This window comes from Oncorhynchus mykiss, chromosome 27 (assembly GCF_013265735.2).
Source record: "Oncorhynchus mykiss isolate Arlee chromosome 27, USDA_OmykA_1.1, whole genome shotgun sequence".
NCBI lineage: Eukaryota > Metazoa > Chordata > Actinopteri > Salmoniformes > Salmonidae > Oncorhynchus > Oncorhynchus mykiss.
The window spans coordinates 42,791,139-42,817,312 of record NC_048591.1 but is presented as its reverse complement, the minus strand read 5'-3'; the positions used below and the strand labels follow the sequence as shown (position 1 = coordinate 42,817,312).

Sequence of the window (26,174 nt, the reverse complement as noted above, 5' to 3'; positions counted from 1 at the left end):
TGACCTGAAGATCACTGACGTCATGATCTGACCTCATTTTCTTTGCGAGTTCCCATAGCGCTTCCAGGACAACTGGGAACTCTTTAAAAATACGACATCTAATCATGACGTGATCTTCAGGTCAGAGATCTAGAAAGAAAATTCCCCCGAGTTCCCAGTTATCTTGAATGCACTGCAATCGGAGATTTCCGAGTTCCCAGTGGTTTTGAACACTGCACCAGTTGTGTTGAAAACACCATTAGTACCTGTGATGCAATATGACAGAAAAAAAAACGTTTTATCCCATACTGTGACAACATTCACTTTGACATCGTCCACTGTAACATTAAGCATTGATGTGACATTGAACATTCTGGCACCACTTATTGTGACATCACTCACTGTGACATCATTTTGACATTGTGACATCATTTTGACATTGATCATTGTGACGTCATTATGATTGACATTGTAACATCCATATAAATTGATTATATTTCTATGACTCCCTGCTTAAATAAAGGTGAATCATTCCACATATTGTGACATCTCTCATTGTGACCAAAACACACAGGTAAATGCATAGAGTTTATTTAGAATGATAGCGAATGGTGATGAGAGTGATATATGGTTTGCAGCTCAAGTTAATACATGTCCTAACAGCAAGTGGAGGGAGGAGGTTGGAATATAGGAATCTATTTCATCATAACAGTCAATCACATGAGACTCAGCAATCCTTCAGGTGAACTACTGCAACAGAAATCACGACCTGGGTGATGGTCATCTGTCCAAATCCATCAATCTAGGAGCCAAAGACCCCTCAATGCAACCACATCACCCCTATTCATCTGACTGAAAACAATGTCCCTGCCTGGACACCCACCCTAAGAAAACAACAGCATGTCATGACACAGATACACTTCAACATAAGATACAAGTTAAACCATACTGCCAATCTAGTTCAATTCAGACATTTATAGCAATTACAGGTGCTGTGATAATTCAGATTTATAGCAATTACTGTGATAATTCTTCACATTTTACTGAACTATGTAATCTCAAAGAGGGAAATGTCAAAGCCAAAGATGGGAACTTCATCTTTAAACATTATCTCTTAAGTTGTATAGCAATTGTAATACTCAAATCCTTTCACAAATACACACGTACTTTCACAATATTCCTCAACACCCTAAAAATGACCCGAATCAAAGGACAACAAAACACCCCTCTTGTCAATCACTTCTTCGTTCATCAAAATCATTTGTTTAATAATATCAGTATTGGAGACTACAGGCTAGGACAGAATATAGCAAAACTAAACATATTGATCCCTTTGTTACTAGGAAATGGTAAGATACCATCGTTAAATTCAAATTAAACTTTAATCCATTTCTATCAAAAACAGATTCTCAACTTCTCTTAAAAATTATTGTCTTTAGTTTATTAACGTTATTCTTTAACATATCAATATTAAGGTAGCAGAGGACTATCCAAGACCTTAGACGGATAGTTTACACTTTAAATCAAAGTTTGACATTTTCACACAACATGGTCTAAGGTATGACAAAATGTCTGACAAACGTGGTTAAATTCTCTTTCATAAGCAGTTAGTTTCTATGCCTTGACACTGGGGAGAGAGCCTAAGGGGATTTTTCTGACAGCCTGACTAGCCAACGTCGATAAACTGACCTTTACATAAACCCTAACCTTAACCAAAACTCTTAACCTAATTGGAAAATTAAATATGAGTTTGCATGTCAGCCACCTCCCTTTAGTCCCCCCCCCCTCCCCCAAAGCAGAGAGAAAGCACACCCCACAGTGGGCAAAAGCAGCTACTGGAGAAGATAAAGCTGCTCTTCCAGTCTGCCCTTAGTCTCGCCACGACTTGTTGACATCCCGGTTGACATCACAGGTTGTCCCCGTTCTCATGGAAACGATGTAGGTGATCCGAGTACCTGGCAGACGGACAGAAGGGAGGGGATTGAAAGAAGAAGAGATGGAGAGAATTTAAAGGCAAAGCCTAACCTGACACCGCTGTTCTGCTAGCGGGGGGAGGAAGACCGAATTAAGTACTCACTTCTTAGCACAGAAGGCAGAGCAGTCTCGACCGATGCTCTCACTCCAGGCAGTCTTATACAGCACCTGAGAACACACACAAACACACGTTATGACATCGGCACCGACATCTGTGAATCGCCGATGGGGTGGTGGGAGGTGAAAGGTTACATACCAGGAAGACCAGGCAATGCAGGAAGAGGGTGTAAAAGAAAGCAATGGTTCTGGCCATCTTGTTGGAGAGAATACCACGACCCTAAAACACATGGGTGAATTACTACCGTTTGTTCACACATATGTATCTGTGAACGAATTAAAGTCAGTTGTCAACCCATCCCTTATGGGATTAATTGACGCATAAACAAACATTAGAATAATTCACTGTGTTAATTAAATGATCATTCTTCTTCTGGTGTTCTCCTCATTTTTACTCTCTCTCTCTTTTTACTCTCGCATAAAGAGTAAAAAAATGTAAGATAAAAATCTATACATAATAGTAAATTATATCCCTAGATCAGTACAATAACATACAGCCCCTGTGTGTGTGTGTGTGTGTGACTCACCAGGCTGAGTGTAACCTTGTCCCAGGGGCTGAGGCTCAGGTATCTGCGCTGGCGTTCCTGTAAACACACATGATGTCTCAACAACAACACATACCAATACACATCAACACATACTGACCAATACACACTGACCAATACACATCAACACACACTGACCAATACACATCAACACACACTGACCAATACACATCAGCACACACTGACCAATATACTGACCAATATACTGACCAATACACATCAACACACACTGACCAATACACATCAACACACACTGACCAATTAACATCAACACACACTGACCAATACACATCAACACACACTGACCAATACACACTGACCAATATACTGACCAATACACATCAACACACACTGACCAATACACATCAACACACACTGACCAATACACATCAACACACACTGACCAATACACATCAACACACACTGACCAATATACTGACCAATATACTGACCAATACACATCAACACACACTGACCAATACACATCAACACACACTGACCAATACACATCAACACACACTGACCAATACACATCAACACACACTGACCAATACACATCAACACACACTGACCAATACACATCACCACACACTGACCAATACACATCAACACACACTGACCAATACACATCAACACACACTGACCAATACACATCAACACACACTGACCAATACACATCAACACACACTGACCAATATACTGACCAATACACATCAACACACACTGACCAATACACATCAACACACACTGACCAATACACAATCTGCCTAAAGTGTGTGTGGTTGTCCTCACCCTCTTGCTGAAGGAGGCGAAGGGGTCCAGTCTCTCCTCATACTGGGAGGAGTAACGCACCGTAACCGTGTCATCACTGCCTCCAGCCTATAGGGGGAGACAGATCAGTCAGTCAGGAAGTCAGTCCAGCCTATAGGGGGAGACAGATCAGTCAGTCAGTCCAGCCTATAGGGGGTTACAGATCAGTCAGTCAGGAAGTCAGTCCAGCCTGTAGGGGGAGACAGATCAGTCAGTCAGTCCAGCCTATAGGGGGTTACAGATCAGTCAGTCAGGAAGTCAGTCCAGCCTGTAGGGGGAGACAGATCAGTCAGTCAGTCCAGCCTATAGGGGGTTACAGATCAGTCAGTCAGGAAGTCAGTCCAGCCTGTAGGGGGAGACAGATCAGTCAGTCAGTCCAGCCTATAGGGGGAGACAGATCAGTCAGTCAGGAAGTCAGTCCAGCCTGTAGGGGGAGACAGATCAGTCAGTCAGGAAGTCAGTCCAGCCTATATGGGGAGACAGATAGAGTAAAAGGTGAACAATTTCCGAGTAGGTTCCTCTGGAGGAACCTACTCACCCCGCCAGGGTAGCTCTGGAGGAAGATACTCACCCTGCCAGGGTAGCCTCTGGAGGAACCTACTCACCCTGCCAGGGTAGCCTCTGGAGGAACCTACTCACCCTGCCAAAGGAACCTACTCACCATGCCAGAGGAACCTACTCACCCTGCCAGAGGAACCTACTCACCCTGCCAGGGTAGCCTCTGGAGGAACCTACTCACCCTGCCAGGGTAGCCTCTGGAGGAACCTACTCACCCTGCCAGGGTAGCCTCTGGAGGAACCTACTCACCCTGCCAGGGTAGCCTCTGGAGGAACCTACTCACCCTGCCAGGGTAGCTCTGGAGGAACTTGATCTTCTCGTAGAGTTTGATGTTGTCGGCACGCAGGCTGTCCAGCTCACTCTGCAGGGCCTGCATGGTCACCTGCACGGAACGACTCTCCTTGAGGACACAGAGAGAGGGAAGGGGGGTAAGAAAGAGGGTGGAAAAGTCTGTGTGTGTCTGTGTGTGTGCGCGCGCGCGCGCGCATGTGTATATATTAGAGGTCGACAGATTAATCGGAATGGCCCGATTAATTAGGGCCGATTTCAAGTTTTCATAACAATCGGAAATCGGTATTTTTGGGTGCCGATTTCGCAGATTCTACATTTTTTATACCTTTATTTATCTAGGCAAGTCAGTTAAGAACACATTCTTATTTTCAATGACGGTCTAGGAACAGTGGGTTAACTGCCTTGTTCAGGGGCAGAACAACAGATTTTCACCTTGTCAGCTCGGGGGATCCAATCATGCAACCTTACAGTTAACTAGTCCAACGCTCTAACCACCTGCCTCGTTGCACTCCACGAGGAGCCTGCCTGTTACGCGAATGCAGTAAGAAGCCAAGGTAAGTTGCTAGCTAGCATTAAACTTATCTTATAAAAAACAATCAATCAATCATAATCACTAGTTAACTACACATGGTTGATGACATTACTAGTTTATCTAGCGTGTCCTGCGTTGCATATAATCGATGCGGTGCGTATCGTTGCTCCAATGTGTACCTAACCATAAACAATACACAGAAGTATATATTTTTAAACCTGGATATTTAGCTAAAATAAATCCAGGTTTAGCAGGCAATATTAACCAGGTGAAATTGTGTCACTTCTCTTGCGTTCATTGCACCCAGAGTCAGGGTATATGCAACAGTTTGGGCCACCTGGCTCAAACTTCATTCAAACAGCACTTTCGTGAGTTTTGCCAGCAGCTCTTCGCTGTGCTTCAAGCATTGCGCTGTTTATGACTTCAAGCCTATCAACTCCCGAGATGAGGCTGGTGTAACCGAAGTGAAATGGCCAGCTAGTTAGCGGGGTGCACGCTAATAGCGTTTCAAACGTCACTCGCTCTGAGACTTGGAGTAGTTGTTCCCCTTGCTCTGCATGGGTAACACTGCTTTGAGGGTGGCTGTTGATGTGTTCCTGGTTCGAGCCCAGGTAGGAGCGAGGAGAGGGACGGAAGCTATACTGTTACACTGGCAATACTATAGTGTCTATAAGAACATCCAATAGTCAAAGGTATATGAAATACAAATTGTATAGAGAGAAATAGTCCTATAATTCCTATAATAACTACAACCTAAAACTTCTTACCCGGGAATATTGAAGTCTCATGTTAAAAGGAACCACCAACTTTCATATACTCTCATGTTCTGAGCAAGGAACTGAAACGTTAGCTTTCTTACATGGCACATATTGCGCTTTTACTTTCTCCTACACTTTGTTTTTGCATTATTTTAACCAAATTGAACATGTTTCATTATTTATTTGAGGCTAAATTGATTTTTATTGATGTATTATATTAAGTTAAAATAAGTGTTCATTCAGTATTGTTGTAATTGTCATTACAAATAAATAAATAAATACATATATATATATATTTTTTTTTAAATCGGCCGATTAATTGGTATCGCCTTTTTTGGTCCTCCAATAATCTGTATCGGTGTTGAAAAATCATAATCGGTCGACCTCTAGTATATATATATGAGTGGGACTCACAGCCTCCAGTTCCTGGTTGCGTGAGCGGAACCTCTCTCTCTGGCTGGAGATTATGGAGAGGAGAGAGTCCATCTGGCCTTGAGGCAGCTCCCCTTGGGGGGCCATACCTGGGAGGGGAGGACACCCAGCACCGTTATATACACACCCAGCACCGTTATAGACACACCCAGCACCGTTATAGACACACCCAGCACCGTTATAGACACACCCAGCACCGTTATATACACACCCAGCACCGTTATAGACACACCCAGCACCGTTATAGACACACCCAGCACCGTTATAGACACACCCAGCACCGTTATATACACACCCAGCACCGTTATAGACACACCCAGCACCGTTATAGACACACCCAGCACCGTTATATACACACCCAGCACCGTTATAGACACACCCAGCACCGTTATAGACACACCCAGCACCGTTATAGACACACCCAGCACCGTTATAGACACACCCAGCACCGTTATAGACACACCCAGCACCGTTATAGACACACCCAGCACCACCCAGCACCGTTATAGACACACCCAGCACCGTTATAGACACACCCAGCACCGTTATAGACACACCCAGCACCGTTATAGACACTCCCAGCACCGTTATAGACACACCCAGCACCGTTAGACACACCCAGCACCGTTATAGACACACCCAGCACCGTTATAGACACTCCCAGCACCGTTATAGACACACCCAGCACCGTTATAGACACACCCAGCACCGTTATATACACACCCAGCACCGTTGCAGACACACCCAGCACCGTTATAGACACACCCAGCACTGTTATAGACACACCCAGCACCGTTATAGACACACCCAGCACCGTTATATACACACCCAGCACCGTTATATACACACCCAGCACCGTTATAGACACACCCAGCACCGTTGTAGACACACCCAGCACTGTTATATACACACCCAGCACCGTTATATACACACCCAGCACCGTTATATACACACCCAGCACCGTTATAGACACACCCAGCACCGTTATAGACACACCCAGCACCGTTGTAGACACACCCAGCACCGTTATATACACACCCAGCACCGTTATAGACACACCCAGCACCGTTATAGACACACCCAGCACCGTTGTAGACACACCCAGCACCGTTATATACACACCCAGCACCGTTATATACACACCCAGCACCGTTATAGACACACCCAGCACCGTTGTAGACACACCCAGCACTGTTATAGACACACCCAGCACCGTTATAGACACACCCAGCACCGTTATAGACACACCCAGCACCGTTGTAGACACACCCAGCACCGTTGTAGACACACCCAGCACCGTTATAGACACACCCAGCACCGTTATAGACACACCCAGCACCGTTATAGACACACCCAGCACCGTTATAGACACACCCAGCACCGTTGTAGACACACCCAGCACAGTTGTAGACACACCCAGCACCGTTGTAGACACACCCAGCACCGTTGTAGACACACCCAGCACCGTTATCCCCGTTATAGACACACCCAGCACCGTTATCCCCGTTATAGACACACCCAGCACCGTTGTAGACACACCCAGCACCGTTATCCCCGTTATAGACACACCCAGCACCGTTAACCCCCGTTATAGACACACCCAGCACCGTTATCCCCGTTATAGACACACCCAGCACCGTTGTAGACACACCCAGCACCGTTATCCCCGTTATAGACACACCCAGCACCGTTAACCCCCGTTATAGACACACCCAGCACCGTTATAGACACACCCAGCACCGTTATAGACACACCCAGCACCGTTATAGACACACCCAGCACCGTTATAGACACACCCAGCACTGTTATATACACACCCAGCACCGTTATAGACACACCCAGCACCGTTAACCCCCGTTATATACACACACAGCTCCTACAACATACCTGTAAACATGGCAGTGGCCTCTCTGATTGGCTCAGGGATGCTGTCAATCATGCTGGTCAGGTCAGACCCCTGGTGGAGAAAACATTAAATCAATCTTTATTTAAAGTGCATTTAAATACTGTACACTAATAAGAACAGATTAGACATGGAGTCATTTGGGGTTCAGGACCCGATTCGGACTTAGGTCAACTTCTCTCGTCTGAATAGGGACCTATGTGCATCCCAGTGATGGGGAGACTAACACCAGTCTCGTAGTGATGTCACAGGGTCAGGGTCGATGAAAGGTCAGAGAGGTGAAAGACAAACCTCAGCATCAGGGCGTGACAGGGAGGACATGGTCTGGATGCTGCTCAGGTCGTGTTCCAGTTTGAGGATGAGCTCCTTCTGCTCGGCGCTGGTCCGGACCGCAGACGAGAACTCCAGCTGCAGGTCTGCGTAGCGTCCTGCGGAGGGAACACGTGGAGACAGACGACAGCCGGTTAAACACACATCATTATAGATCATCAGTGCTTAGGCTTACAATACGTTCAATTACATCGGTATGTTCTGGTCATATGTAGCTCCCCAGTCAGTCACTTAGCGGTTTTCAGACGTCAACAGCCGCGGGTCTCGATTACTCCACGAGACATTTTACCTAGGCTTCTGAAGAACACAGGACCAAACAGGTTCTGAAGGACACTTACCAAACAGGTTCTGAAGGACATTTACCAAACAGGTTCTGAAGAACGCTTACCAAACAGGTTCTGAAGAACGCTTACCAAACAGGTTCTGAAGAACGCTTACCAAACAGGTTCTGAAGAACGCTTACCAAACAGGTTCTGAAGAACGCTTACCAAACAGGTTCTGAAGGACACTTACCAAACAGGTTCTGAAGGACACTTACCAAACAGGTTCTGAAGGACACTTACCAAACAGGTTCTGAAGGACACTTACCAAACAGGTTCTGAAGGACACCGGATGGAACAGGTTCTTGTCTGAGTTCTGTCCTAACTGGCTTGTTGGTTGAAATGACACTTTCAAAGTGAGGCTTCTGCCTAAAATGTCTCTCTCTCTCTGTGTCTGTCTCTCTGTGTTTGTGTTTCTGTCTCTCTGTGTGTGTGTGTCTGTCTCTCTTGCTCGCTCTCTGTTCTGTGTGCGTCTCTCCCTCTCTGTGTGCGATGTCATTTTAAAAAATGATTATTATATTTTTGAACCCTCAAAGTTCCAGAATGGGGTGAAAATGTCAGCCATATTGTTCAGGGAGAAATTCAAACCCGTCTTACTGGAACGAATGGCCCTAGAGGCATAATCCTGATTTAATGTTTACATTTTAGTAATTTAGCAGACGCTCTTATCCAGACCGACTTACAGGTTAAGTGCCTTTACTCAAGGGCACATCGGCAGATTTCCCTTTTAGTCTGCTCGGGGATTCGAACCAGCGATCTTTCGGTTACTGGCCCAACTCTCTTAACCACTAGGTTACCTACCGCGCCATTCCCATCCTTCAGTAGGGAATGAGATGGCAGAAACTTCAAACAAAGACAACACCATCTGTGTTTGTATAAAAGAGATTTACTTCAATTATTACACCTAGGGTGCACGTGAATAATCCTAATAACAACACTACATTGTTTATTACAGTGATATTGCTTCTCCATGTTGTGTAAGGGACTGTCTTACAGCGCTGAGAACAGACAACATGACAGAAAAATATTCAACGGAAACAAGCAAAACCCAAGGCAAGGCCAATGAAAGCAGGTTCAGAAAAATGTTTGGAGCAACCCAAGTGCTAGCTAGGGAAACTAGGATCTCCTAGCCATCCTTTAACAACCATACAAAACACCAACCTGGTCTCAGAGCATTTCGTATTTTTCTGTACGTAAATCCGAGACAATTCAACATTTTGATGATATGATATGTATGGTATTACATTTGTGGATGTCCATCACCGAATTCGTATTACATGTTACGAATTTGCAAAACGTACAATGTTACGAATTAACAAAACGCTAAAGTTGTCTGTGAGGAGATTCGAACATCGCAACCTTTAGGTAGCTAGACGTTCGCGTTATATGCCCACCTGTAACATATTTTACTAAATGGAGTGTCACGGATTTACGCACAGAATAATACGAAATGCTCTTGAGACCGGGTTGAATACACTGAAACACAAACAAGTGACTGGGATAGGATGAGAAGACTTCAACAACACATTGTTGCTGACTGAAATTAACAAATTGTAACGCTTCACTCTGAACTGACACAAACAAATGATTGGTTCAAGCCACCTAAAGCATATTAAAGCTTTGTGAAGAGGTAAGGATGAACCTCCTCTTTTCATTTTGGTTTACAACTTACTCTGTGCTGATCTCAAGAGTGGGAAAAGGTGTAGGGAGAATTTGGGCAAGACGTTTCTCACCAAAAGTTCACTTCAACCAAAGTTTCATTTCATCTTAATGGCTGATATCATATTGATAAGAATATTAAATAGAAAGTGTCTTAGCTTGTGAATGATATGTGGATTTTGTGCAGTGAACGGAACAACCTTTTCGTTTGGTTGAGATTTTAACTTGGGGGGGGGGGGGGAAAAAATGCTTAATCTCTGTATACAACTGCTTTTTCACAAAGACCCAGTAGTGTGTTCTGGTCAGAAAGAATACCAAGAGACGTTCAAGTGGACATGGTAATCTCATTATGGGAATCCATTGTCCAAACCACAAGTAGCCAGCTAATGACTGGACAGCATGCCAACTCAATAAACAGGAAGTCAGTCCAGTGCAGGGTTGGGGGTCAATTCCATTTAAATGATAGTTTATTCAGGAAGCATACTGAAATTCCAATTATCTTCAATGCTTTTAAAAAAAAATTGGGAACATTTAGAATTTGGTTTACTTTCTGAATTGACAGGAATTTAAATGGACTTGACTCTAACCCTGGTCCAGTGCCTTTTACTAACTGGGCCCTTCTACCCAGTCTCCTCGTCCAGCTACTGACAGACCAGAGCCAGTAGAGACAGACAAGGTAGAAACAAAATGATTATGTTCATGTACTATATATATATATATATATATATATATATATATATGAATGAGAGGTGTGAGTGTCAATAAACAGCCTTAAATAGGAGAGTTCCATCAGGGGCATAAACACGGGCCCGAACATTCCCCAGTGTGATGTGTTTTGTGCTGTGATGTGAGAAAGAGGAAGTGTGTGTGTGTGTGTGTGTGTGTGTGCGTGTGTATACCAATGATTCTAAAAGTATTTTCCTTCTTACAAAAAAATCCACTTCAATAACATGTCTTTTAAAAAGCATTAGAAAACAGAGCATTGTTTTTTCCTAGTCCTGATATGGAGCCCAGTGCTGCGGTCCAGACCGCCTCTACAACCACACACACAACTAACAACTACTACTTCAATAGAACGAACAATAGCAACGTTTTACAACTTCGGGAGACACTAACATGATATACAGTCTGTTGCATCTGTACAGCGTTTTATACAACAGTGTATAGAATCATCTGATTTAGCTTTATAGAAAAATATCTGTGGATGGAAAATTCCTGAATTACACCCCCCCCCCCCCCCCCCCCCCCATCCCCCCCTCCTCCACCTCCCCCACCAAACAAAATAAATCCAAAAAATCCAATCAAATCAGACAATAACATCAACTTGTTCAGCTGTAAAAGCCAGATTAGAATATTTATCACAAAACAACCTTTCCCCATCTTCCCATCAGACACTGCAGGCTGAACCTCGTACAGTCTAATTTGAAAACTTGATTTAGGCTTCCAGAAAGTGACCCGATCCGTCTAGAGGAAACTGACTGTGTAAATAACCAACCCAAAACACAGATCCCCTTCTACACAGAATCTCTTGAATGCCACCAAAACTTGACCCTTTAAATTTTTGACAGAAAATATGTTGAGAAACAAAAATAAGCTAAAAAATTTTTTTTTTTTAAATACAAAGATGACAATCGGTGCAATATGTTCCTACAGTCTTCATGAAAAATGATTAGAGAGACCGGTCTATTGGCAGTGGCTGAGGAGAGAAACACAAGATAAATGCCTTTAACCTCTTAAGGTATGTAGGGCTACATACCATTGGACATCAGGGGAGTAGGGCTACGGGTCATTGGACATCAGGGAGTAGGGCTACAGGCCATTGGACATCAGGGAGTAGGGCTACAGGCCATTGGACATCAGGGGAGTAGGGCTACAGGCCATTGGACATCAGGGGAGTAGGGCTACGGGTCATTGGACATCAGGGAGTAGGGCTACAGGCCATTGGACATCAGGGGAGTAGGGCTACGGGTCATTGGACATCAGGGGAGTAGGGCTACGGGTCATTGGACATCAGGGAGTAGGGCTACAGGCCATTGGACATCAGGGAGTAGGGCTACAGGCCATTGGACATCAGGGAGTAGGGCTACAGGCCATTGGACATCAGGGGAGTAGGGCTACAGGCCATTGGACATCAGGGAGTAGGGCTACAGGCCATTGGACATCAGGGAGTAGGGCTACAGGCCATTGGACATCAGGGGAGTAGGGCTACAGGCCATTGGACATCAGGGGAGTAGGGCTACAGGCCATTGGACATCAGGGAGTAGGGCTACAGGCCATTGGATATCAGGGAGTAGGGCTACAGGCCATTGGATATCAGGGAGTAGGGCTACAGGCCATTGGACATCAGGGGAGTAGGGCTACATACCATTGGACATCAGGGAGTAGGGCTACAGACCATTGGACATCAGGGGAGTAGGGCTACAGGCCATTGGACATCAGGGAGTAGGGCTACAGGCCATTGGACACCAGGGAGTAGGGCTACAGGTCATTGGACATCAGGGAGTAGGGCTACAGGCCATTGGACATCAGGGAGTAGGGCTACAGGCCATTGGACATCAGGGGAGTAGGGCTACAGGCCATTGGACATCAGGGGAGTAGGGCTACGGGTCATTGGACATCAGGGAGTAGGGCTACAGGCCATTGGACATCAGGGGAGTAGGGCTACGGGTCATTGGACATCAGGGGAGTAGGGCTACGGGTCATTGGACATCAGGGAGTAGGGCTACAGGCCATTGGACATCAGGGAGTAGGGCTACAGGCCATTGGACATCAGGGAGTAGGGCTACAGGCCATTGGACATCAGGGGAGTAGGGCTACAGGCCATTGGACATCAGGGAGTAGGGCTACAGGCCATTGGACATCAGGGAGTAGGGCTACAGGCCATTGGACATCAGGGGAGTAGGGCTACAGGCCATTGGACATCAGGGGAGTAGGGCTACAGGCCATTGGACATCAGGGAGTAGGGCTACAGGCCACTGGATATCAGGGAGTAGGGCTACAGGCCATTGGATATCAGGGAGTAGGGCTACAGGCCATTGGACATCAGGGGAGTAGGGCTACATACCATTGGACATCAGGGAGTAGGGCTACAGACCATTGGACATCAGGGGAGTAGGGCTACAGGCCATTGGACATCAGGGAGTAGGGCTACAGGCCATTGGACACCAGGGAGTAGGGCTACAGGTCATTGGACATCAGGGAGTAGGGCTACAGGCCATTGGACATCAGGGAGTAGGGCTACAGGCCATTGGACATCAGGGAGTAGGGCTACAGACCATTGGACATCAGGGAGTAGGGCTACAGGCCATTGGACATCAGGGGAGTAGGGATACGTTGTAATGAGATGTCATCATGCAGATGTAGGGAATACCGTAGCACAGTAACCCTGATTCCTTTCTGAAATCCTGATTAATCAAGAAATATATATGGACTTAGAACTCTGGGAATGCTTTTGGTTTTTAACCAACGGTGAGAGGTGTGAAATGATGTCAAGAGATTGGCTAAGGAGACGCAGTATAATGAAGGGTTTAGAACCAAGTCCCCTGGGTGCTGCTGGCTAAGTGTTGTCGCTAAGGGTTGTTGCTAAGTGTTGTCGCTAAGGGTTGTCGCCAGGCATTGTAAGTCAAACACAGTATAAAGAAGCAGTGTTGTGCTGGGCTGCAGGTCATGAGTAAAGAGCCTGTGTTTGGTTTGGAACCACGTGTGAAAGGCGTACATTTCCCAGAGTTATTTGGAGTGCTGAGCTGAACAGGAGGGGATTGCTTAGCAGTCTACAGTGAGTCTATGGATGGGTCTGTTATGGCTGCTATGGATACGGGCCGTTTCTACCGATGCAATAACAGCAGTATTACTATATCAGATCAATCAGTAACTGTGTTATGATGGATGGATAATGCTTTGGAGCTAGGCGAGGTCGTACAGTCTGTAATGTATGGAACAGACGACATAAGGGACACGACTGTGTAAAAGAACACTTCCTTATTTCCTGAAATATATACTCTTTCAATCTCAATTCGGGCAGAGATGATTCTCCCGGGGCCGAGATCAGTCAAAACTAGTTGTCATAAGTCTTTCCTATCACCAGACACCATTTTGACAAAACATACCCACTAACAGGAAAAGGAAACGGCAACAACAGGGTACAGTGATTCTTCTAAAAGCCCCCGACTTGTACATCAAGGACGCCTGTACGACTGAGTTTTATTGCACTGTGTTCTTCAGACGGCATCGGTGTAATGTGGCGCCAACGACACACCATCAGACATGAGCCATTGGGAGATATAGATACTCCGATCTAGGAGATAGTGCCAAGAGATACCCTCCGATCTAGGGGATAGTGTCAAGAGATACTCTCCGATCTAGGAGATAGTGCCAAGAGATACTCTCCGATCTAGGAAAGGGTTTCTTAAACTATAGGTGGGGACCCAAAGCGGGCACTCGGCAAGTGAGGTGGGTCCCGAATTATGAGAATACATCTAGAAATCACATACTATTTCTTCTTAATTTGGGTCGTTGTAGGATGATTTTGGTCACGGGAAGATGGTCAATTTCGCATTTGGGTCTTGAGCTGAAAAAAGTGTGTAGAACCCCCTAATCCAATAGATGGTTCTTAGCAATATTCTGTGATTTTGGATAATAGTGCCAAGAGATATTGTGTAATCTTGTCTTGCAGATGTATCGTTTGATTCAACGATAAAGAGCATAAGCGTCGTGAGGGAAAGAGTCAATGCCTGAGTGTGTACTGTAGAGGTCATGTAGAGGTCATGTAAATGGTACTGTAGAGGTCATGTAAATGGTACTGTAGAGGTCATGTAATGGTACTGTAGAGGTCATGTAATGGTGCTGTAGAGGTCATGTAAATGGTACTGTAGAGGTCATGTAATGGTACTGTAGAGGTCATGTAATGGTACTGTAGAGGTCATGTAAATGGTACTGTAGAGGTCATGTAAATGGTACTGTAGAGGTCATGTAAATGGTACTGTAGAGGTCATGTAAATGGTACTGTAGAGGTCATGTAAATGGTACTGTAGAGGTCATGTAAATGGTACTGTAGAGGTCATGTAAATGGTACTGTAGAGGTCATGTAAATGGTACTGTAGAGGTCATGTAAATGGTACTGTAGAGGTCATGTAAATGGTACTGTAGAGGTCATGTAAATGGTACTGTAGAGGTCATGTAAATGGTACTGTAGAGGTCATGTAAATGCCACTGTAGAGGTCATGTAAATGGTACTGTAGAGGTCATGTAAATGGTACTGTAGAGGTCATGTAAATGGTACTGTAGAGGTCATGTAAATGGTACTGTAGAGGTCATGTAAATGGTACTGTAGAGGTCATGTAATGGTACTGTAGAGGTCATGTAAATGGTACTGTAGAGGTCATGTAAATGGTACTGTAGAGGTCATGTAATGGTACTGTAGAGGTCATGTAAATGGTACTGTAGAGGTCATGTAAATGGTACTGTAGAGTTCATGTAAATGGTACTGTAGAGGTCATGTAAATGGTACTGTAGAGGTCTTGGTACTGTAGAGGTCATGTAAATGGTACTGTAGAGGTCATGTAAATGGTACTGTAGAGGTCATGTAAATGGTACTGTAGAGGTCATGTAAATGGTACTGTAGAGGTCATGTAAATGGTACTGTAGAGGTCATGTAAATGGTACTGTAGAGGTCATGTAAATGCTACTGTAGAGGTCATATAAATGGTACTGTAGAGGTCATGTAAATGGTACTGTAGAGGTCATGTAAATGGTACTGTAGAGGTCATATAAATGGTACTGTAGAGGTCATGTAAATGGTACTGTAGAGGTCATGTAAATGGTACTGTAGAGGTCATGTAAATGGTACTGTAGAGGTCATGTAAATGGTACTGTAGAGGTCATGTAAATGGTACTGTAGAGGTCATGTAAATGGTACTGTAGAGGTCATGTAAATGGTACTGTAGAGGTCATGTAAATGCCACTGTAGAGGTCATGTAAATGGTACTGTAGAGGTCATGTAAATGGTACTGTAGAGGTCATGTAAATGGTACTGTAGAGGTCATATAAATGGTACTGTAGAGGTCATGTAAATGGTACTGTAGAGGTCATGTAAATGGTACTGTAGAGGTCATGTAAATGGTACTGTAGAGGTCATGTAAATGGTACTGTAGAGGTCATGTAAATGGTACTGTAGAGGTCATGTAAATGGTACTGTAGAGGTCATGTAAATGGTACTGTAGAGGTCATGTAAATGGTACTGTAGAGGTCATGTAAATGGTACTGTAGAGGTCATGTAAATGCCACTGTAGAGGTCATGTAAATGGTACTGTAGAGGTCATGTAAATGGTACTGTAGAGGTCATGTAAATGGTACTGTAGAGGTCATGTAAATGCCACTGTAGAGGTCATGTAAATGGTACTGTAGAGGTCATGTAAATGCTACTGTAGAGGTCATGTAAATGCTACTGTAGAGGTCATGTAATGGTACTGTAGAGGTCATGTAACGGTACTGTAGAGGTCATGTAATGGTACTGTAGAGGTCATGTAATGGTACTGTAGAGGTCATGTAAATGGTACTGTAGAGGTCATGTAAATGCTACTGTAGAGGTCATGTAAATGGTACTGTAGAGGTCATGTAAATGGTACTGTAGAGGTCATGTAAATGGTACTGTAGAGGTCATGTAAATGGTACTGTAGAGGTCATGTAAATGGTACTGTAGAGGTCATGTAAATGGTACTGTAGAGGTCATGTAAATGCCACTGTAGAGGTCATGTAAATGGTACTGTAGAGGTCATGTAAATGGTACTGTAGAGGTAATGTAAATGGTACTGTAGAGGTCATGTAAATGCCACTGTAGAGGTCATGTAAATGGTACTGTAGAGGTCATGTAAATGCTACTGTAGAGGTCATGTAATGGTACTGTAGAGGTCATGTAACGGTACTGTAGAGGTCATGTAAATGCCACTGTAGAGGTCATGTAAATGGTACTGTAGAGGTCATGTAAATGGTACTGTAGAGGTCATGTAAATGGTACTGTAGAGGTCATGTAATGGTACTGTAGAGGTCATGTAAATGGTACTGTAGAGGTCATGTAAATGGTACTGTAGAGGTCATGTAAATGGTACTGTAGAGGTCATGTAAATGCCACTGTAGAGGTCATATAAATGGTACTGTAGAGGTCATGTAATGGTACTGTAGAGGTCATGTAATGGTACTGTAGAGGTCATGTAAATGGTACTGTAGAGGTCATGTAAATGCTACTGTAGAGGTCATGTAAATGCTACTGTAGAGGTCATGTAATGGTACTGTAGAGGTCACGTAAAAGCAACGGAAAAGACACATCCAATAAACTTCACAATTCCTCAATATACAAACGTATGAGAACTAGCTACATCTTGTAAATATTACCCACAATACTGCCGGCAGTCTCAGCCCCCCCCCCCCCAAAGTCCTTGCCCTCAGGTAATCCATTATGCAATAAAAACACCAAGTCAGATAATAAGCCGTTAGATGCACGATACAGCCGAATAAAAACCTAACTATACGTACGATATGACCATACAAGGAGTCTACAGTAAAATAATATCACACTACTTCATGATGCTAATAATAATAACAACAACAACAACCCATAAAACAGCTTATAGTAGAAATGGTGAGTGGCAGTTGTGCACTGTTAAGTGTGTGCAAGTACGAACGAGAAACGACCCCCATTCAGAACATTAAAAACACACACACACACACGACAGAGAGGCAGTGGGGCTGACAGGCACTAAGAGAGGATGTTTATGGAGGGGTAAGGGAGGGAGGGAGGGAGAGACAGGTAAGGGAGGGAGAGAGGGAGAGAAAGAGAGGGAGGGGTAAGGGAGGGAGGGAGAAGGGTAAGGGAAGGAGGGAGAGAGGGGGAGGGGTAAGGGAGGGAGGGAGAGAGAGGGGTAAGGGAAGGAGGGAGAGATGGGGTGGGAGAGATGGGGTGGGAGAGGGAGGGACGAGAGAGAGGGAGGGAGGGGTATGGGAGAGACGAGAGGGAGGCAGGGGTAAGGGAGGGACGAGAGGGAGGGGTAAGGGAGGGAGAGATGGGGTGGGAGAGATGGGGTGGGAGAGGGAGGGACGAGAGATGGGGTGGGAGAGGGAGGGACGAGAGAGAGGGAGGGAGGGGTAAGGGAGAGACGAGAGGGAGGGAGGGGTAAGGGAGGGACGAGAGGGAGAGGGAGGGGTAAGGGAGGGACGAGAGGGAGGGGTAAGGGAGGGACGAGAGGGAGGGGTAAGGGAGGGAGAGAGGGAGGGGTAACGGAGGGAGAGAGGGAGGGGTAAGGGAGGGAGAGAGGGAGGGGTAAGGGAGGGAGAGAGGGAGGGGTAAGGGAGGGAGAGAGGGAGGGGTAAGGGAGGGAGAGAGGGGTAAGGGAGGGAGAGAGGGAGGGGTAAGGGAGGGAGAGAGGGAAGGGTAAGGAAGGGAGGGAGGGAGAGAGGGGGTGAGGGAGAGAGTTTTCATAAAGGTCTAAACCAATAGGTGTACAGTACTAGCTACAGAATGTACAAACACAGCATACAGCTGCCGTACACTCCATGTGACCCATAGTCTAGTGTGACACCGTGTGGAGTAGAATAGGGTGTGTGTGGAGTAGAGTAGGGTGTGTGGAGTAGAGTAGGGGGTGTAGAGTAGAGTAGAGTAGGGTGTGTGGAGTAGAGTAGGGTGTGTGGAGTAGAGTAGGGTGTGTAGAGTAGAGTAGAGTAGGGTGTGTAGAGTAGAGCAGGGTGTGTGGAGTAGAGTAGGGTGTGTGTGGAGTAGAGTAGGGTGTGTGGAGTAGAGTAGGGTGTGTGTAGAGTAGAGTAGGGTGTGTGGAGTAGAGTAGGGTGTGTAGAGTAGAGCAGGGTGCGTAGAGTAGAGTAGGGTGTGTAGAGTAGAGTAGGGTGTGTGGAGTAGAGTAGGGTGTGTAGAGTAGAGTAGGGTGTGTAGAGTAGAGTAGGGTGTGTGGAGTAGAGTAGGGTGTGTAGAGTAGAGTGTGTAGAGTGTGTAAGTAGAGTAGGGTGTGTAGAGTGTGTAGAGTAGAGTAGGGTGTGTGGAGTAGAGTAGGGTGTGTAGAGTAGAATGTGTAGAGTAGAGTAGGGGGTGTAGAGTAGAATGTGTAGAGTAGAGTAGGGGGTGTAGAGTAGAATGTGTAGAGTAGAGTAGGGTGTGTAGAGTAGAGTAGGGGGTGTAGAGTAGAGTAGGGTGTGTAGAGTAGAGTGTGTAGAGTAGAGTAGGGGGTGTAGAGTAGAATGTGTAGAGTAGAGTAGGGGGTGTAGAGTAGAGTAGGGGGTGTAGAGTAGAGTAGGGTGTGTAGAGTAGAGTAGGGCGTGTAGAGTAGAATGTGTAGAGTAGAGTAGGGTGTGTAGAGTAGAGTAGGGTGTGTAGAGTAGAATGTGTAGAGTAGAGTAGGGGGTGTAGAGTAGGGGGTGTAGAGTAGAGTAGGGGGTGTAGAGTAGAGTAGAATGTGTAGAGTAGAGTAGGGGGTGTAGAGTAGAATGTGTAGAGTAGAGTAGGGGGTGTAGAGTAGAATGTGTAGAGTAGAGTAGGGTGTGTAGAGTAGAGTAGAGCAGGGGGTGTAGAGTAGAGTAGAGTGTGTAGAGTAGAGTAGGGGGTCTAGAGTGGGACTTTACTATAAGCCACCTGCCTCTCTGCATGTAGACGAACACAGCAGCCTGTGTTATTGACCAAACCTGGGACTTCCAGCACAGATGATATTGACCTGTTTCCTGTTGTTCTGTCCAGTTGTCCTGATTTGTCCTGGAAATATATTTTGTGAGGAAAACATTGGCAGAGACACAACAGGTCAACAGAGCAGGTTGGTTATACAGTGAGGTGGACACTTACTAACCCAGAACAATGACAACGTTAGCTCACTACGGCGTTTCATCATATATCCCGTTTCAACTGGGAGTTAACCAAGTTTCATTTTTTTAAGTTTCAAAACGGTAACTCTTCTCTTTTTTTTAGCTTTTGTAAAAACAATTCTCTAACTTGTACTCTCTAGAGTCAATAGACTGTGCAATCTCTTAGTGGCAACCAAATTGCTGTATAAAAAAAAAAATCATCATTGGAGGACACTAGGGAACAACAAAAAGGTGGTTCCCTCTTCCGTTGAGTGGTGATCCTGCAGCTCAGCACCATCACATGGCTGCTAGCAGGACCACACAGGGCGTGGGTCATTCTTCCCTCAGTAACTATGGAAACTTGGCCTTTTTTAGGTTTGATTCTTCTCTTCAGCTGAATCATCTTGATCCTCAGACGCACACAGACACACACAGACACACACAGACACACACAGACACACACAGACACACACAGACACACACAGACACACACTGGAGTAACAAGGTTAAAAAGCCACGGGAACCCTTAAAACAACACACATCAGTGGAGCGAGAACAAGGCAAAAGATTTGCAACAGTCACTGGACAGTGTGGGGGGAAAGAGGTGGCTGGGCTCACTAGGTGAGGTCACTAGGTGAGGTCACTAGGTGAGGTCACTAGGTGAGGTCACTAGGTGAGGGGAGTTCTGTGGGACAGGACACTAGGTGAGGTCACTAGGTGAGGTCACTAGGTGAGGTCACTAGGTGAGGTCACTAGGTGAGGGGAGTTCTGTGGGACAGGACACTAGGTGAGGTCACTAGGTGAGGTCACTAGGTGAGGTCACTAGGTGAGGGGAGTTCTGTGGGACAGGACACTAGGTGAGGTCACTAGGTGAGGTCACTAGGTGAGGGGAGTTCTGTGGGACAGGACACTAGGTGAGGTCACTAGGTGAGGTCACTAGGTGAGGTCACTAGGTGAGGTCACTAGGTGAGGGGAGTTCTGTGGGACAGGACACTAGGTGAGGTCACTAGGTGAGGTCACTAGGTGAGGTCACTAGGTGAGGGGAGTTCTGTGGGACAGGACACTGAGTTGACAGGGGGGGAAAAAAAAATTGGATCTCTTCTAAATTAACACATTAAAGAATTCTCCTCCTGTGAGTGCGTCCATCCATCCTTTAAAACAGCCCCAGCTCAGCCTGCCTTCCTGCCTGTCTGTGGTGCAGCCTGCCAGTAACTGATGGTGTTTGGGGGTACAGCAGGCCCTGTGGCCAGCAGGACAACTAAGTGCTTTACTCAGTAACAAAACTAAACTCAGTATTCAGAGAGCCTAGGATTCAATCCTTTTAGTCTTCTCAGAGTTCATTATATCTTCTCCTACATCTTGGTTTGGGAACCACTTCTCTCCTTTCTCTCCGGAAAGAGACTGTGTATAAAAATGGCCAATGAGCTTGGCTTTGGCTGTTGCCCTCTTCTGTTCAATAGGAGAAGACCAGGGCGAGGGTCAAAGGGCAGAGGTTGTGAGGTCATGAGAAGGGGGTGTGAAGGGAGGGGGGGGGGGGTTTCAGAACTCCCACTCAGATGGGTCTTCCTTGCCGGCAGCCTTCTCCAGTCTGTGGATGATATTGTTGAGGTTGGCAGCTTTTTTCTTGCGCAGGGTATTTTCCCTGGGGTTCCTTGCCGGGGTTGAGGTGTGACTGGCTGGGGCTGAGAGAGAGAGACCTGCCTCAGGGGGACCGAAGAGGCTGCTGCTGCTGGAGCCCGGCCCGGCCGAACCTGAGGTAGTGCAGTTTCTCGGGACAGGGGATCCACCTGACACCCCAGCTTCAACCCTGACCTCCATGTCCTGGTCTTCAGGGGCCTCTTTGTGATCCTCTGGCCCTGTAGGCCTCCGGTGGCGACCCTCCACCGTGCCATCGGACTCTGTCCCGTCACAGCTGTCCCCCTCCCCTGCTTTAGCTGCTGCCGCTGACCCTGCAGCCTGAATCTCCTCTATGAAGAGCTCCCTGCGGATACGAGACCTGGGGAGGGATGGAGAGCAGGGGGTTAATGACTAGGTCTACGAAGAGCTATCTGCGGATACGAGACCTGGGGAGGGACGGAGAGCAGGGGGTTAAAGACTAGGTCTACGAAGAGCTTTCTGAGGATACGAGACCTGGGGAGGGATGGAGAGCAGGGGGTTAAAGACTAGGTCTACGAAGAGCTCCCTGCGGATACGAGACCTGGGTAGGGACGGAAAGCAGGGGGTTAACTTCTTTAGGGTAGGGGGCAGCATTAAACTGCCTTCTACTCGGGCCCAGAAGATAGAATATGCATATAATTAGTATAATTGGATAGAAAACACTAAAGTTTCCAAAACTGTTAAAATAATGTCTGTGAGTATAACAGAACTGATTTGGCAGGTGAAAACCTGAGAAAAATCCATTCAGGAAGTAGGATTTGTTTTGTTGTTGTAGTTTTCTATTCAATGCCATTACAGTATCCATTGATTTAGGACTCAAATTGCAGTTCCTATGCCTTCCACTAGACAGTATTCAGAATTTTTTTCAGGCTTGTATTCTGAAAAATGAGGGATTAAGAGCCGTCTGAATGAGTGGACCCTGCCGTGTCACAGAGCCTTTTCATTTAGCGCGACCGAGTGCGCGCCTTTTCTTGTTTACCTTTTATATTGAAGACGTTATTGTCCGGTTGAAATATTATAGATCATTTAGGCTAAAAACAACCTGAGGATTGAATATAAACATCGGTTGACATGTTTCTACAAACTTTACGGATACAATTTGGATTTTTTGTCTGCCTGTTGTGACTGCGTTTGAGCCTGTGGATTACTGAAGAAAACGTGCGAACAAAACGGAGGTTTTTGGATATAAAGAGATTCTTTATCGAACAAAAGAAACATTTATTGAATAAATGAATGTCTTCTGAGTGCAAACATATGAAGATCATCAAAGGTAAGGGATTCATTTTATCTCTATTTCTGACTTGTGTAACTCTTCTACTTGGCTGGTTACTGTTTGTAATGATTTGTCTGCTGGGCTATGTTCTCAAATAATTGCATGGTATGCTTTCGAAGTAAGGCATTTTTTTAATCTGACACAGTGGTTGGATTCACAAGAAGTTAATATTTAAACCAATGTTTAATAGTTGAATCTTTACTGAATTTTTATAATGAGTATTTCTGTATTTGAATTTGGCGCTTTTCAATCTCACTGGATGTTGGCCAGGTGGGACGCTAGCGTCCCACATACCTGTTACTGTAATTTAATTATGCCAATGTGTTTTCATTAATTGAAAACCCTTAATCTATTTTATGAGAATTTGTAAGATTCTTGTTTGCATAAAATAGACGGAGACCAGCCATTTCAATAATAGGTAACAGAATTTATTCTCGGAGCGCGCTGCCACGTTACCACAAGCAACAGTTTATATACAATACCATGACGTCATTTCATTGCTCAACAGAATCCCCTCCTCCAGACCGGGTCAAAGGGAACTTTAAAGGTTCATTCTGAGTTCATTCTGACCCCCCTAGCACATACACAGGACACACAACACAACTGAATTAACTTTTGACCCATCAACATTATCGATCACCACTTAGCTGACAGTTCTAATTAACAGAAAACCTAGGAATGCACTCACTTCCTTATCTAAAACACCCCAGAGCTCAGTTTCGTCGGTTTAACCAAAGGTTAACTACCTTATCTGTTTACTTCATTCCAACTAGGAAGAAAGAAATGGTTTGTGGATGGTGTTCATTAAATTTAATTACTCCTTGTGTGTTCATTAAATTTAATTACTCCTTGTCCGTGTCACACAATCCCTTCTTATGAACTCATATTGTTAATCAGATATAATAAAACAGAGTCTAAGTTTACTTAGTTACAGTTCCATTTGAAATGATTTGTTCAGTCATTTAATCATAATTTCCCCAACAATACCCTAGAGAGGTTAAAGACTAGGTCTATGAAGAGGGGAGGGACGGAGAGCAGACTCCTCAAACACAACTGGACATCATATGTCAACCAGAAGACCGTAAGTAGAAGTAGATTTGAACTAAACAGTCACCAACTCCACCGTGTGTAATATCACAGCACTAGGATTCACAGCAACAGAACAGACATGGTCTAATGAATTAGTTATAGCTCTGTTCCTATCCCACACAGGACTCTTAATTAACATATTTCACTGGTGCTATCAACTTCAAAGACTTAGAAGCACCACGTGAAATTTAAGAGCACCAGAAAATAAGATGTATTAAATTGATTGCGATGGAGCCAATATTGGGCCTAATTGAATTCTAGCTGCTTTTTAAGTACATGTTGTGTACTACAAACCAGTATGTAACACCGTAAAGAAGTTGGTCTAGTTTATTATAAAAGCCGAAATGTTCATACGAATACATGTCATTGAAATTACAACGTCATTTGTGGAATATCAGGTTTCTAGATTTTGTAAAAAAGTAATTTTCCATTATTATTATTTTTTTTTAACCTTTATTTAAATAGGCAAGTCAGTTAAGAACAAATTCTTATTTACAATGACGGCCTACCCCAAAACCCGGACGACACTGGGCCAATTGTGCGCCGCTCTATGGGACTCGCAATCAGGGCTGGTTGTGATATGTAATGTAAATCCAAGATGGCGTAGCAGTCGTACGAGTGTTTGTCTTGTCCCGTGTAAATAGTCGGATCTCCATTTTTCTCGTATATATTTCAATCTCACTTTCCACCTACGCTCTAAATATACTTTCCTGCAACCCGCCTCACACAATGCGGTACGCATCTGCTATTTTTAAACTTCATAACTGGAACCTCCATTAGAAGCAAGCCAGCTAACGAGCTACTAGTCATTGTTAGCCGCGGCTAGCGGCCTTCACCTTTAGCTCGGACAACAACCAGCTTTAGCTCGGTCAATACCTGCCAGTCTGCACAGCGCGATATCAACCCAGAGCATATCGGACTGCTTTTCTCCACCACCAGCTAATTCGTGGGCTACAATACCTCTTTGCCAATTGGCCTGGACCCTTTATTGCCGACACGGAGGCCCGCCGATCCATCGAGACTGGTCTGCGGATGTAATTGTCCGATGTGGTTTCAATAGGCTTTTCCATTGCGATGTCGCCGAAGATCCATATGCTAGCCCCGGCCCGCTAGCTTTCTGAACCCAGTGTCTCCCTCTCGTCTAACAAAGTTGCAACTTCCGAACGGCTCCCTGACTCACCTATTGCTGCTCATTGGACCCTATGATCACTTGGCTACACATGCCTCTCTCTAATGTCATTATGCCTTGTCAACTGCTTTTAATTCACTGTAGAGCCCCCAGTCCTGCTCAACATGCCATAGATAGCTCTTTTATCCCACCCCCCACACATGCGGAGACCTCACCTGGCTTAACTGGTGTCTCCAGAGATGCAAGCTTTTTCATTGTCACTCAAATGCCTAGGTTTACCTCCAGTGTACTCAAATCATACAATACCCTTGTCTGTACATTATGACCTGGATCTATTCTACCACGCCCAGAAATCTGCTCCTTTTATTCTCTGTTCCCATTGCACTAGACAACCAGTTATTTTAGCCGTACCCTTATCCTACTCCTCCTCTGTTCCTCTGGTGATGTAGAGGTTTAACCCAGGCCCTGTAGCCCCCAGCATTACACCTATTCCCCAGGCGCTCTCATTTGTTGACTTCTGTAACTGCAAAAGCCTTGGTTTCATGCATGTTGACATCAGAAGCCTCCTCCCTAAGTTTGTTTTATTCACTGCTTCAGCACATTCCGACAACCCTGATGTCCTAGCCGTGTATCCTGGTTTAGAAGGCCACCAAAAATCCTGAAATTTCCATCCCCAACTACAACATTTTCCGTCAAGATAGCAACTCTGCTCTCTTTGGCAGTTCTATCAACTGCAGAGAGAGCCTGCAGAGTTCTGTCAAACTATCCAGGTTTGTGCCCAAACAGTTCGAGCTTCTACTTTTAAAAATCCACCTTTACAGAAATAAGTCTCTCACTGTTGCCGCTTCTTATAGACCCCCCTCAGCCCCCAGCTGTGCCCTGGACACCATATATGAATTGATTGCCCCCCATCTATCTTCAGAGTTCGTACTGTTAGGTGACCTAAACTGGGAAATGCTTAGCATCCCAGTCGTCCTACAATCTAAGA

At 45.2% G+C, this 26,174-nt stretch overlaps 1 protein-coding gene across 7 annotated transcripts in view; it reads right to left on the bottom strand.

Moving 5' to 3' along the window:
- Nucleotides 1–554: 554 nt before the first annotated feature.
- Nucleotides 555–26,174, bottom strand: part of cux1b (cut-like homeobox 1b) — a 150,102-nt gene continuing 124,482 nt past the window's right edge. For 5 of the 7 annotated variants that reach the window (XM_036965636.1, XM_036965639.1, XM_036965638.1 and 2 more), the window contains one exon: nt 20,977–22,035. In XM_036965636.1, coding sequence (XP_036821531.1) covers nt 21,579–22,035 — 457 coding nt within the window. In that variant the 3' untranslated portion in view covers nt 20,977–21,578. Of the gene's footprint in view, nt 1,935–2,056; nt 2,122–2,209; nt 2,291–2,597; nt 2,655–3,407; nt 3,495–4,266; nt 4,384–5,978; nt 6,086–7,883; nt 7,954–8,190; nt 8,328–20,976; nt 22,036–22,112; nt 22,237–26,174 lie in introns of those variants that run through there. The other 2 variants (XM_036965643.1, XM_036965642.1) reach the window with 2 other exon arrangements.